At 36.2% G+C, this 15,589-nt stretch overlaps 1 protein-coding gene across 9 annotated transcripts in view; it reads right to left on the reverse strand.

Moving 5' to 3' along the window:
- DGKB (diacylglycerol kinase beta) overlaps positions 1-15,589 on the reverse strand; it is a 715,307-nt gene that overhangs the window by 41,809 nt on the left and 657,909 nt on the right. The window contains exon 24 of one of the 9 annotated variants that reach the window (XM_042919271.1): positions 10,378-10,449. The exons of the other annotated variants lie outside the window; for them this stretch is intronic. Coding sequence (XP_042775205.1) covers positions 10,427-10,449 — 23 coding nt within the window. The 3' untranslated portion in view covers positions 10,378-10,426. The remainder of the gene's footprint in view (positions 1-10,377; positions 10,450-15,589) is intronic. 9 annotated transcript variants of the gene reach the window in all.

The following is a 15,589-nucleotide window of genomic DNA, read 5'->3' on the forward strand; positions in this document are numbered from 1 at the left end:
CAAATAAAAGAAGGTGATTGGAGAGAACTAAAGCCACTGTTTATTCATATGGACTTTGTTTCACAGCCCAAGTATGTAAACATTAAAGAAGACTTTGGGGCGTCTGGGTGGCTCAGTCGGTTAAGTGTCCAACTTCGGCTCAGGTCACGATCTCACGGTCCGTGAGTTCGAGCCCCGCGTCGGGCTCTGTGCTGACTGCTCAGAGCCTGGAGCCCATTTCAGATTCTGTGTCTCCCTCTCTCTCTGACCCTCCCTCGTTCATTCTCTGTCTCTCTCTGTCTCAAAAATAAATAAACGTTAAAAAAAATTAAAAAAAAAAAGACGACTTTTAGCACCTAAGGCGATATACCATGCAATTATAGGTCTATCAAGGAAGTGGGGAGAGTATATATCTATATACTCTATATATAGATATATACTCTATGCCTACTATGGGCAGCCTCTCTGCTCTCTGCTCAGGAATTTATAGGCATTTTTTCATTTAAGACTCCCAGTAATCCTTACAAACTGATATTATTCTCCTCATTTTATTGATGAGAAAACTATGTTACTTGTGCAAGTCTTCACATGTAGTTGAAAATCTGGTTTTCAAACTACATATGCTTGACTCCAAATTCCATGTTACTATACATACTGACACAGTAAGAAGTAACCATTAAATGTTATCACTGATGGAAGAGAAAAAAAAAACAACACTAATAGTACCACTAATACCACTAATTTTCTTACTGCTAAATCATTTCAGATGTCATTAAATGAAAATATAGAATAAAACTCTCATTCACAACAACTACTCCAGGTCATGTGTGCATTATACTCTGCAGAATCCTGCAAGGAGGCTATGAAATGCAAAATACTTTTTGGAATAATTTATATCCAAAATGGTTAAAATGAAAACACTAGAAAATTAGAGTCCGGTACATAAATGGATTAACTAGAATTATTTGGAAAATTGAGCAGTATGAAATAACCCATTCTATTTTCAAAATCTGAAAAATAAGGGGTTAAGCTACACATACCGAAATTTTATAAATATATATATATATACACACACACACACACACAAGAGATATATATATATATATATATATATATATATATATACATATATTATGTATATATATGTGTATGTGTGTGTGTGTGTGTGTGTGTATATATATATATATATATATATTTATAAATCACATGCCTGCTTTTTTTTGTTTATTTATTTTTGGGAGAGAGAGAGAGAGAGAGACAGAGCACAAGCAGGGGAGGTGCAGAGAAGGAGATACAGAATCCAAAGCAGGCTCCAGGCTCTGAGCTGTCAGCACAGAGCTCGATCCAGGGCTCAAACTCACAAACCCAACTGCAAGATCATGACCTGAGCTGAAGTCGGAAGCTTAACGGACTGAGCCCCCCAGGCGCCGTCCCCGCCCCGCCACGTGCCTGCTTTTATTTCATTTAATTTATTTGTTTCTTTTTTTTAAAGTGAGATACCACCAATTTTATTTTATTTTTAATTGTAAAGAAAAATTTATTTATTTTAATTTTTTTAAATATAATTTATTGTCAAATTGGCTAACATACAGTGTGTAAAGTGTGCTCTTGGTTTTTGGGGTAGAATCCCATGGTTCATCACATGCCTGCTTTTAAAAATGACTTTTAAAGAATGGATTTGATCATGTCTTTGAAAGCCATCTGGTTTTTGAAAACAACCAGCCAGAGCTGACTATAACTTTATGTATTTTCATTCTAAAATTCTGAACTTCTCTAAATGGATCCAAAAAAAGTAAAGACCAGAAATCACAGCGTGGCATATTGTCAACAACCTCTCTTATTGGGACCAAAGTGATTCAGGGCCTGCAAATCACTTTCTTACGTGGCATACTTGAAAAGCGATCTTCACCCCGGGGCACACAATCCAAGAAATCATAAGCATTTCTTTCACAAGGCCCATAGAGAATCAGCTTAAGGACTTCCCACAGCAATCTATTGCTGCAACTGACAATGTGTATTATGACTAAATGTAAACAGAGAGTTTGTGAGCACAAGCTAGCAGTGATTCTGAACGCTGTGCTTCTGGGTTCTTGAGTCAGTTTGTTCTTGTTAAGCTTTGTGGAGGGACTGAAGGCCGTCGCTTGTTTTCTGTGTGAATGAGCCATTAGTGTGTGTGGGGATGTTTTCACAGCACCATGCCTCTGCTGCCCTCTTCCATAAACCAAGCTACCTCACGTGTCTCCTCATATTAGCACCATCACTAAACAAAGCAAGTGCTCATGAATGATGGCTGATGTCAGCAAATTCTGAATAGCTTCTGGAGGGGCATCCTGAGCCCCAACACTGATGCCTGCTAAAAGGGTGAAGTCATCAGGGAGACGACCAACTGTCTTCTCCTACGAATTAAGCAGTTCCAACAATTAAAAAAGAAAACACCCCAATTCAAATCAATTTATTAGAAGGCAGTGCCAATATTACTTTAGATATGACTTTGTAGTTTTGCATTCAGTATCCAGCAGCAATATGAAAATGTTATTTTCTTGACATAGATTACAAAATACAATGTTTTATTGTCCCCTTATTTTAGTTTCAATGATGTATGAAAAACACTTAGGAAAAACAGTAACGTTTTAAGAACATGGTAATGAATTTGATCTCATTTATAAATTAATACTGAAAATTAAAATAAGAACAAAACATAATAATGACACATAGTCATTTACTGAATAACAGAGCTGGTTTTTATGTCCAGTTTATCCTGGTTACATACAAATAGTGTACTCTTAACAAGGGATTGAAAGATTCCATTATATTGGATTGACTGTGCTTTTTCAGACCATTTGTATAAAACCCTGCTGGTCAGAAGTAAATCATACTTCAGAATAGTATTTCTTCAGAAAAGAGGCTCCATGACTAAATATAATTAAATCCCAGCAACCTTCATTTGGAATTTTTTGGTATTCATCAAATATAGAATTATATCCTCAAATCTGGTGTCTGGCCAGAGAATCCTTGAAAATCTGCTGACTTCAGGGCTCTGCACAACAGGAATGCCACAGTTGCTGGTTAGAATAGTGTGTATGTTTAAGGGGTTTTGTTGTTTTACAGAACTGAGGACCCCCCCCCCCCCCCCCCCCCCCCCCCCCCCCCCCGCTCAACTGAGCACAGGACGTCAGAGCAGAACTGAGACAGGAACTCTTATGGTCTCAAGTTCTAACAACACCCTAATAGCATCATTGCCTCATGGTTTAAAGATGAGCTGTTCTTGACTCATCAGTGCCTCTAGTAAAGAATGATTTGAGTCAGAAGATTCTGCTTTTTTTTCCCTTCATTTTTTAAGGCTTATAATAGATTGTAGACAGATGAACCATCCTATCTAAAAGGCTACTTGTTAACATGTTAGTACAACTTGGTGTATACCTAGATTCTTTTATTTCATATAGATCCTTCCTTTTTTTTCTTTCTTCTGTAGTAAGAAAACCTTATTTTATAACTTTATGGTTACAGAAAAAGAATTAAATTACATCTTGGATTACTAAATTGAATTAATGTTGACACAAGTAGTTTTATTTGGATGGGATTTTAAAATTAATCCCACTTGTAAATACTTGTAAGAAATAAATATCCTTTGTCATGTCAATTATAAAGTTAGCAAAGAAATCCTTTCAACACATGAAATCACTTAGAAGAGAGAACTTGCAATCTACTACTGTATAGGAAATTTTCAGTATCTAGTCACCTCACCATACTTATTAATCATGTACTGACACGTTTCCAAAGAGCTTGGATTTAAAAAAAAAATAAAGAATAAGCCCTTGTACATGGACATGTTGAGGGATTCAGATAAGCACAAAAGGTCTCTGTGAGAAAGTTTTCCTTTACATGTTAAGAAACATGTCATTTTATCTTTATAAAAGAACTGCACTGATATTAATCCAACTTTCAGAAAATACAGCAACATTTGTGACTAATAGTTATGTGAAAAGTAGAAATGGAACATTCGAAGTACCTTTGCCCCCAACAGCACTTGAGTACATAGGAGAAGTTCAAATGCAAACTTTCAGATTTCCAACACTGAAAAACTAAGGACTTTATCTCCCCTTTCAAGGAGTTGCTTTGTGGGTAGGGAGAGCCCAAACCTCTTTTATAGTCCAAACTTTGTTAATATAATTCATTCTTTTCCTACCTCTTCTTATAAGAGATATATTCTTCTTAAAAGAGTTTAAAACGCTTTTGCACTGATAATGTTGTATAGTGAAAAATTATTCTATTTAGTTGTATTCTTTTAAAAGTTATTTGTTTAAAAGGGCTTCACTGTATTAGTCTTGTAGCCCTTCATACAACAGAACAAAAGCGGTTCTATGAAAGAAGTCTAAACTTGGACAAACCGTAAAAAAAAAAAAAAAGCAAAGTTCCTCTCTGTTTTTATCAAATTTGATTGCTGCAGCTGTTCCCAGTTTCTGTATTTTAAAAATAGCCTTATTCAGTGCCTTGTTGGCTAAAGGCCAGAGTGCCATTAGAACATGCTGTACGGAAAACCTCTATTCAGTTACAGATACAGAAATATATTTAAGATCAGTGGGGGTCATCTGCAGCAAACACTTGTAAAGGAAAATAGAATTTTAATGTGTTTAGACTGATCGCCACTTTTGCCACATAGTTTAAAGCTTCTGTACAGAATCTTCCTAGTAACTTTTTTTTTTGTTAATTTTAGGTAAAAATGCAAAATGAGCATCAAGTTCATTGGAAAAATATTATTAGAAAGGTCCTATTTCTCAAATAGTACCCATATAATTGAGATACATATTTCAAAGAATATTACCAGTGGTTTCTGTTCAACAAGTTAGCTGGTATGCATCGATCCCGTAGAAAGGTAGGTATTATGGAGCAAAAGCTGCAAATGGAATCACAACTTCTCTTGGATGCAGGCCACCTAACCAAAGGTCACCAGGTGTGAAACAAACCAAGGTACCCAAGGAAAATGACTATGGAAACTCATTTTGGACTGAGGAATTTTTATCTTTGGGCTCCAAGTGTACGGGAATAGGGTCAAAGAAGTGAATTATTAGTAGAGTTTCTGACCCCTATTCTCCATCTATCCAGTTCTTTTCTTTTTCCTCAACAAATAATAGAAACTAGCATTTGGGACTAAACAGATTCATAAAGGAATGCTAATTTGAGTTCTAAGTAAGAAGAATCTGTTCCATATGGATCATCAATAAAAAAGAGAAGATTTTTGAAGCCAGGAGATGAGAGCAGTAAGAAAGAATTAGCAAGCAGAGGTCTAGGGAGAACATAGGTGAGAAAAGAAGCTTTCATTATGGAAATGAACATCGTTGTCAAGAGGTGAAACATCTGAGATTTTACTTTTTTTTTGAAAGCTAACATATTAGCCTTCCACAGTTTTGGGATGGGTTGCACAAGACAGAAATCTCTGAGGTCACAAACCCAAGACTTTATTACCTACAACATTTATGTCAGTCTTCCGAACCCCAATTTACATAGGGTGAAGCAAAGAGCATTTAAATCATGGAATCGAAGGGGCATAGAGAAACTAGGCCAGCATTCTGCAGGCTTCTCAGCAAAGTGTTAGGTTCACTGTGAACCTATGGGCGGAAATAGGACAGAGACTGCTCTTATTTCCACAAGTAATGGGGATGGAGAGACGATGCTCAGGTGCTCTAGGTGCAAGGCATGGTAGAACCAAAATTCAGTGGGATTGAATTGGTAAGCAGAACCAAGCTATAATATGACTGGACCAGTGGCAGCCCACTGGAATAAAGTTCTTTATTAGGCTACTAAATTAACACAACGATTGTACTATGCCATTGCTTGATGATTTCCGAAGTAAAAGCAGTAGTGATGACAAAGTGCGCAGTATCTCAGAACTCTGGACAGCAATATTACCAAAAAAGACACTTGTCCTTCACTACATCCTTATAATCTCAGAAATAACAAAGACAAGAATGTCAAAACAAAAAAAAGGAGAAAAATACTAAAAACATATATTTCAGTTGCTAGGCTCGGTGCTGGGTATATAGTAGTAAGCAAGACTAAACAGAGACTCTTAATACAATCATTGGAAAGGAGAGGATCACATTTTACTGCACATTCAGAACCGGGCATCTGTCTGGAGCTCCTGAGAGGCAACTTGCTACTGCATGGTAGGAGATATTATGGTTCCTGAAAGGTTTGAACACTTGGATTCGGGCATTTCTGAATACAGTCATAGATTTTTCCATTACGTGAGCGAATATATCCACTTTGTCTCTTTTACAATCATTTTACATTTAAATGTTTAAACTAAGACAAACTAGTTTTGTTTAGCCAGTTGAATTGGGTTTTTCTCACTCGCAACTAAATGATAAGTGAGTGACATTACTTCCGGTTCTATTGCCAGATTCATAGTCCTCAATATACTTGGTAGTGTCATTCTCCGTCACTGTCACCTTTAAGTGATTTATATTCCTCAAACAAGAACCTTGGCATTTAGCTACCCATAATCTTTATTTCCAATACTCTTTTATGCAAATGCTAAGCCCCTGTCCAGACTACTATTTTCTGTTCCTTTAAGTAGGCTTGACTGTCACTACTCTGCTCCCCTCAAATATGAAAGTTTTTTCGTCCTCTCCTATTTAAACTCTGTCAGTTCTTTAAGGCTCAGCTAACAACATCTTTTCTGTAATGCTTTCTCTTATGTCATCACCCTTTGCTAAATGTTGCAAAAACACGGTATCAATTATGACCCTTTGGCACTCAACCTACACTGGGAGGCAACAATCACAGAATCAAAGAGTCACACAGTGTGGCTCCCAGAGCGTAAGACCTAGCAGTTAAAAAAATGGCACACATCACTTTGCATTTTGGTCATCTCATTGCCTAATGGTCTACATGAGACTCCTTACTGTTGACCTTGATCATTATCAATATTTTGGTCCAAGTCTGTTTTTTCCTCCACACCACTCACAAAAGCAGTCCCCATTTTGACATAACTATTATGAATTTCCAATTATCTCATTTTGTTTCATCATGATTAGGGATTTTGGCAAGAATTTTTATTTTCCTGGCTTAAGTCTCATCTCCATATTTATTTTGTTATGTTATACATATTGTTTCATAATATTACCTAACTTCCATTCATTCATTTATCCATTTACTTCACACAGCACAGTTACACAAAGCACAAAATAGATGCTCAGTAGATCAATACAGGCCTGGTAGCATGGAAGCTACCTGAGATGTGTGTGAATGAAGGTATAGTCTCTAATCTCAAAGAGCTTTTTATCTTTAAGAGAACTGATGTGTAAATAATGTAATGTAGTATACATCATGCTACAGTAGAAATATTCAAAGTATAAGTGCGAAAAAAGGAGACTGTTTAACAGTATGGATGGTGGCTGGGGTGGGGAGAGTTGGGATATTAAGATTTTAGGCAAAATCTTTCTGGAATTGATGACACTGAAGGTAAATTTTAGTTATCTGATGTCAGGGTGAGTGAAGCTCTTCAAGGATGAGAAACATGCATGAAAATAAAATAACATTTAAATCACACGCTATGTCCAGTGAACTACACAAATCTCCATGTTCTGGCTTCCAAATAGCAGGGAGAAAAGCTGTGAGAAATGACATAATGGGGACTCCATCAGGAAGGGCCTTATAAACCGTGCTTGGTTGCTTGAATTTTCCTTGTAGTTTACTGGAGGCCAGTTAAGATTTCTAAGTGAAGCAGATAAGTGATTAGATTACATTTTAAAAAGAACATTTTGGGAGTCATGTGGAAGATGGCTTGTAAGGAAGTGAGGTTAAGAAGCAGGGCGATCACTTTGAGAGAAGTGCTGAAAGAATCCTGTGAGAGATAACAAGGAGGTAAGGAAGGCTGGAGCCATGTGCAGGAGAGAGAAATTTGTTTATGAGGCAGAACTGGCAGTATCAGCACCTGGGAGGTGGGAAATGTTAGAAGGCATGGTGACACTCACGCTCAGGCTTGGGAGACAAACCGATGGCCATGCCACCAAATCAAAATGGGGGGGGGGGGGTTGGGGGAAAGGACAAGTGGGGAAGTAGAAAACATGATGGGTGTGGTTTAGGATGTGCTGATATTATGGGCTCTGGGGGACATTCACACAGAGCTCTCTGAAACGCCACAGAGAGGACTGCTTGGAGAACACATGTCTGTATATTACCACTATCTCCAAATTCACTTAAAATCTTTAAGGGTAAGAATCATACATTGTGTTGCTTTACAATTTGTTGTTGTTTTGTTTGTTTTTATATCCCCAAATGCACAATCTGGCATAGAACAGACAATCAATAAGCAAATGTTGAATTAGTAATAATGTACTGTATTAAGTACACTTGAAGTTTTCCTGATAGTGTTCTGTAACTGTTGCCAAAAGACAGACTCACCTTTGAATTTGTTTTACCTAGCTGGTGAGGAGGGGCAGGGTTGAGAGAATGGCCTATGATTTCAGAGACAGTTTTTTGAAGGGACAAATGTATTCCTTTTGATTAAAGGTAAACATTGATGGATCATCTTTTATGTGGAAGTATTTCTTTTATTAATCTGGCCCTATTTAGTTTCCCAGGGTTTTTCATGACCTAACTATACTCATAGTAATTAAGAACTATGCTTAGGCCATTGTTAGATATGTTTATTTTTTTAAACTTGCAACCAATAACATTTCTTATGTATATGATTTTACAGATGGGGAAAAGCAGAGAATATAAGCTATTTGTCAACAGTTATTCAGTGAGCATCTAGAGTTCTGCTCATGATATGAGAGTTCCTTTCTGTCTCTCAAGGATGCTGATGGAAAGATTCTTTGGAAAACTGCCATTAATTAAAAATATCTTGTCAAGGTAAATTTAAAAGGCAAAAATGTTGTTATCTAGCCATTCTATTTGTTGGAAACTCCTTTGTCATTATTAATTCTTCTCTATTCTCATTGTGATTCAAGAATGTTGGTAATTTAATTTTTACTGACCGCTGTAAAAGTTGACATCAATTTGCTCATTCTTTGTTATCTTTTCAATAGTGTAAAGAAGTTAGGATTACGTCTGTAACAATATAATAAAGTATTATATAACTGCCTACTGAATTTTTTATTTTCAAATCTCTCCAAAAATAATTATAATTTGATAGCATTTTTAATATCTAAAAATTCTTTAAATCAGAAATAGTGTGTTACTTATTTGTCATAAGATGCTAATCATACCATTACACTGTTAGTTGTTAGAAGTATTTTATGAATTTTGAATTCTATTAAATGATGATTTATTTTTTCCAGATAAGTCACCATGCAAGAGGCACTTACTTATTACACGTTTTTCAGCATATGTTGCAAGTTTATTTTAATGCTGAAGAGGCACATTATGATCAAAGCAGAATTCTGCCCAATTTAAACTGTTCCAAGCTATTTTCATACATTCACTCATGTAATACTGTAAAATTTACATTAAAATGAACGCTCCTCTACAATTAAGTGATTCAGTCAACATTAAAAAAAAGGTGCAAATGTGTGCAACGTGAAAAAAAATCAACAGATGTGCGAATAATCTCTGCTTGGGGATTAGTATCAAAAAGAACAGTAGCCAAAAAAAAAAAAAAAAAAAAAAAAGGTTCCAACTCATATTCTTTCTATACTCCGAAGTTTTTCTGCACCCATGTAAAAGGACATGCACAAAAACAATCACAATTTCCCCCTATGATGATAATTGGATTAGCCAATAACAAATTGGAGTGAGGAGCAGATAATAACCTACAAAATCAGCAATAGCTCTTGGAGATGGATACATATTTTGATTTTGCCTCATTCTCACACTCTTCTGTCCTGATAATGGATACATTTCAAAAATAGCAATGATCCCCCCACATTCAGAGAAAGTTCATATGTATCTAACCACAATATTTAGCATTAAAGCATTTAAATAGGAATTAGTCAGCTAGGATACAGTAACAAAAAGAATAGCTTATGATCCTATAGGACCTGGCCAGTGTATGCCGTTGTCCAGATTGTAAACCACACAACTCTAGCTTCACAATTCACATTCTAGTGAAAGGAATGGCACCTCCTTAAATTTTACAGAGCAGGTCCTCTGCATTCACATACACTGGAGCCATGACCAATATCATGAGGTTGTAGGACATGTGAAGAGAATTCTTTTGCATGGGATAAATGAGGTCAAAGTGCTTCATAAAGCTTCATTTATGTTTCTAGGAGGTATAGTGTGGTGGCCACTGGAAGAATGCCCAGTCTTCATCTACTTCAGTAGGTGTGGAACAAAGAGTAACTTGAAGTGTCAAGTGACAATCTGAAATATTTAGACAATCTGAAGCTTCTGGTCAAATAACAGCCATAAAAGTTACTTAAGTGTCATCCTGTTCTCTACCACCATCACCCGCGACCCCCGCTCCAAGGAAATGGCAGATATTTGTCTCTTCATCATTTTAACAGAGCATTGCAGTACCATCTATTTAAGAAAACATAAAACGAAACGTCACTAACTGACAAGGGTATTCCTAAATAAGAGGAAAATGAGTTGAAGTAATTGTACTTAAACATATTGTCTATTAATGTTTTTTAACTAATTAACTTTCACAGAAATCATTGATATACATTATATTAAATCACATAAAAACAAGGAGAATGCTTTTCTTCACAAATCTCAACATTTTGTGCTATAATGGATGAAATTTTAACACATGGAAACTTGAATAGAGAGGCTTAATGTACACATCCATGTTCAACTATGACATGACCCAGAGCATCAATTGTTCTGATTGACTGCAGCTCTCCTACACAGTTCTACAAGTAAGCCTTGGTGAACTGAACCTTCTAAGTGTGTCTGTATGTGTGTCTAACTAGATACATGTGAATGAGGAGATGATTAGCCTGAGGTCTCTGGTTAAGTCACTGACCATACCTCATTCCATAAGACTGACTCTCCACATAGATTTTAAATTGGGAAATATAAAACGGCTGAGAAAATACAGGGCTTATGATTTGGTAAGGAGTTAATATGACTTAAATTGTCTCATGAAAATCTTCATTGGCTCTTTGCCCATGAGAACTAAGTGGTTCAAGTTCTTAGTCAACTGACTAAAAGGAAGTTTAGAGTGAATGTTTCTGGAACATTATGAAATAGCCAAGACCCATGATAGACCATTAGGATGGCGATTATTTTCTGTACAAAAATAAAGAATGTTAATAATAGTGTCATGGGTATGGGAGAGGAACATATATGCTCAGGTGGTTCAATTCAAGGAGGAAAAGAAATATATTGCTATGAGTTGTTTCCTAGCTCTATCTCTGGTAGTTATGTGCATGGAATTCTTTGAAATTGGGAAATTTTTATTTGGAAAAACCTGAACATGTTTTCATTGTATGTTTATATGTGTGGGAAAATGTACACCCACAAGATGAGGTGTCAACAAAAATATCATAATTTTAATTCCTGATAATCAACTTAATTCTGCTTCTATGTTCCCATGACTCTATCTTATCAGTAAATTCCATCTGAGATATTTTAAAGGCCCATTTCCTCTCTGAAGTTTGTATAAAAGCCGGGGCAATTTGACAATAGCCTCTCATTCTTAGTCTGTTACATTGTCAGTGTTAATTACAGTATACAAGCTGGTCTCCTGATGCACCTGTGGGACTGAGGGAACCTTCCTGAGCCTTGGAGGCGGCCTCCCAGCTCTTCATTGGAGGTGGACAATACCTTCACAGCCCATCCATTTGAGGATGTCATACCACCACCTCCTTGGAACTCTTCCAGGAGCCGATTATGGTTCTACTCTGTTCTCGGGACCCACCATAGTAACCCTTTCCCCTGCCTGGTCCAGCAGAACCTCTCTTTTCTCTTTCTTCATTCGTAAAATCTTCCACTTTGTTTGGAGTCTCAGAACATCTCTTCAGGGAGCAAGAGTCACAAATACTTGGCCAGATGGCCGAATATGGTCCACAGGATTGTTTGACTTATACCCCACTGTGTTATAAAATTTTAAGTTGTTGCTAACTTTGTTTATTCTGTCAATTTTTTCTTTGAAAAAAAAAACTTCATTGAGGTATGATTGTTATACAAAAAGCTGTATATATTTAATACATAGAATTTGACAAGTTTGAAGAGAAGTATATACCTATAGAACCATCATCATAATCTATGTCATAAATATATCTTTCACCTCCAAAAGCTTCCTCCCTTCTTTTTTTTGCCAATAAGAACACTTCTTAAAAGATGTACTCCCCTAGCAAATTTTAGGGATACAATACAGTGTTATTAACTATAGGCTCTATGCTTTACACTATGTATCTGTGAGTTCTTTTTTTTTAATGTTTTTATTTATTTTTGAGACACAAGAGTGTTAGCAGGGAAGGGGCAGAGAGAGAGAGAGAGAGAGAGAGAGAGAGAGAATCAGAAGCAGGCTCCAGGCTCTGAGTTGTCAGCAGAGAGCCCTACACCAGAGCTCTAACTCACTGACCGTGAGATCATGACCTGAGCTGAAGTCAGATGCTCAAATGACTGAGCCACCCAGGTGCCCCTCTGAGTTCTTATGCAACTGAAACTTTGTACCTGTGACCAACACTCCCCTGTTGCCCCTGTTCAGAGCCCTTGATAACTACCATTCTATTCTGTGTTTCTGTGAGTCTGACTATTTTAGATTCCTCACATAAGTGGGATCATGGGATATTTGTTCTTCTGTGCCTGGCTTATTTCCTTTAGCATAATGTCTTCCTTCATCCATGTTGTCACACATGGCAAGACTTCCTTCTTTTTTAAAACTGGATAATATTCCATTGCATGAATAACCTACATATATGTACTTTATCCATTTAACTGTTGATGGACATACAGGTTGTTGCCACATCTTACTTATCAGAAATAATGCTGCAATGAACAAATGAGTACATGTATCTCATCAAGATCCTGATTTCAATTACTCTGGATCTATACCAAGAAGTGGGATTGCTATATCATATAAAAGTTTATTTATTTTTTTCATTTTTTGAGGTACCTCCATACTATTTTCCACACTGGTTATATCAATCTACATTCCCACCAACAGTGTACAAGGGTTCCATTTTCTCTATATTCTTGCCACCACTTTTTTTTTTAAGTAATAGCCATGGTAACAGGTGTGAGGTGGTATCTCACTGTGGCTTTATTAGTGGTACTGAGTACTTTTTCATACATTTATTGGTCATTGTATGTCTTCTTTTGAGAAATATCTATTCGGGTCCTTTTTTTTTTAAATCAGGTTATCTGGGGGTTTGTTTATGTTAAGGAGTTGCAGGAGTTCTTTATAAATTTTGGATATTCATTCCTTATCAGATATATATACAAATATATATGTACAAAATATATACAAATATACATACATATATATACAAATATATGTATATATATATATACACACAAGTATTTTCTCACATTATGGTTAACACGTTAAAAAATAAGTAGATTTCCACATAAACATGTACTTCTGAGTCTCTTGAAAGACTAGAGGATCTGGCAACATTGAGCCAATTTGCTCTCCTTGCAAATCTCCTCATCTTAGGCAAAGCAATGCCCTTTACAATTCAACAAAGTCCCTGCCTAGAATATTTCACTTCTGGCTGCACCAAGCATTTATGATTTTGTCTTCCGAGCTTAGAATACTAACTGCAAAAAGTCCCAGAGCCAAAATATGGAAAATCCTTACCACATCCATAAAACTTAGAATGGCAGACTATAGGTAGACAATAATAACAAAATGAATATCAAACAAAATGAATAATAACAAAATGTACACATACATATTATATTTTAGACAGAGATGCAGACAGATGGATAAATATAAGCAAAGAAATCTATAGACTGAATAAGATCATTTCTGATATAGAACACTAACCAGATGATAATTTAATAATGCACATATTCAAAAGAAAAAAAAAGTTATGTGCTAACTACAAGCCATCAAATCTTTACAGAATTGATATTACTGAGATGAATTACACGGCATATATCCTCATAGAGATACTAGTCTCATAAAAAGAGCAGGTGGTGTATAGAATACATATAGGCAAGCAGTTCATTAAAACACACACTGAAAAATGTGATAGGGGTTATAATAATGCTAAGCTCAAGATGCTAGGTTGTTTTTAGGAAAGGAAATTAACCAACCTTATAGAAAAGTTTCTCAGAGGAAGCTATGTGTCAGCAAAAACCGAAAGAATGAGTCTGAGCCGGGTGAACAGGTAGGCAATGGTGGTTTCAGGCAGGGGAATAGCATGTGCAAAAAAACAGTAAAGGTGAGATAAACCCTGATGCTTAAAATGACCTAGAAATTGTTCAATTTGGCTGGAGCAGAGAATTTCATGGGGTATGAAGGAAACAGCAAGTAGGGTCAAAGAGCAAACACGTGCATGTATACAGAATTTTATAAATCACATTAAAGAGTTTGGACTTATATGAAGGGCTATTGCTCCCCCCCCCCATTGAAATACTGAATACAATACACAACATAATCAGATTTTTGGTGCTGAGAAATCATATGGCTCCTTCAAAGTCTAGTTTCTTTAACTGTAAAGTGGAAATAATATCATATACTCTTCTGGCTTCATTGGATTGTTGCAAAGATCAATTAATGATATATGCAAAAGCCTGACAAACTCTAAGATATAAGTAAACCTTATATTGGTTAAAATTTATTTAATGCGTTAACTGTTTTGGCATGAGGCAGGTGAGCAAGATTCCTGATAGATAAGTAAATTGTATTATATAGAACACTAGCAGTAAAATACAATGTAAATAAGTTACTACCATCTAGTCAATTAGGAGAAAGACAATATGATAGGAAAAATGAGCGTTAGAGTAAAAAATGAGATAGAGGTTATAGATGTTGCAAATAACTTTTAATTTACCTTTTCTCTTATTATATTGTTACTCTTATTTAAGGTGTTGAAGACGTTTGTCCCTCTTTCTGCCTAATACTTTAAGTTTTAACTTAAATACCAGTCAGGTAACATACAGTGTAATATTAGTTTCAGGTGTACAATATAGTGATTCAATCCTTCCATACATCACCCGGTGCTCATCACAATAAATTCCCTCCTTAATCCCCATCACCTATTTCACCCACCCTCCCACCCACCTCCCCTCTAGTAACCATCAATTTGTTCTCTATAATCAAAAGTCTGTTTCTTGGTTTGCCTCTCTCTTTTCCCCTTTGCTCATTTATTTGTGTGTCTTAAATTCCACATATGAATGAAATCATACGGCATTTGTCTTTCTCTGTCTTATTTCACTTAGCATAATACTCTCTAGCTATATGTACGTCATTGCAAATTCTGCCCAATATTTTTTAAGCAACCTCCCTCTGTTTCATGAACATAAATTCTGCCTTCAGGAAAAGGCAGAAGCTCACTCCCTTTGCCTCCTTTGGGGTCAGCATGTGATCTAACAGCATGTGAACCATCAGTGTGTGATGCATCAGTAGGTGACCCTTCAGAGTGTGACCCATTAGACAGTAATTCATCTGCATGTGACCTATGCTTTGCCAATCAGGTGCACTAGTGCAAAACTTTAGTTTGGAAGTCAGTGGTGAAGGAGGAGGTGCCAGGAAGAAAGA

The sequence above is a fragment of the Panthera leo genome, chromosome A2 (genome assembly GCF_018350215.1).
Source record: "Panthera leo isolate Ple1 chromosome A2, P.leo_Ple1_pat1.1, whole genome shotgun sequence".
Lineage (NCBI taxonomy): Eukaryota > Metazoa > Chordata > Mammalia > Carnivora > Felidae > Panthera > Panthera leo.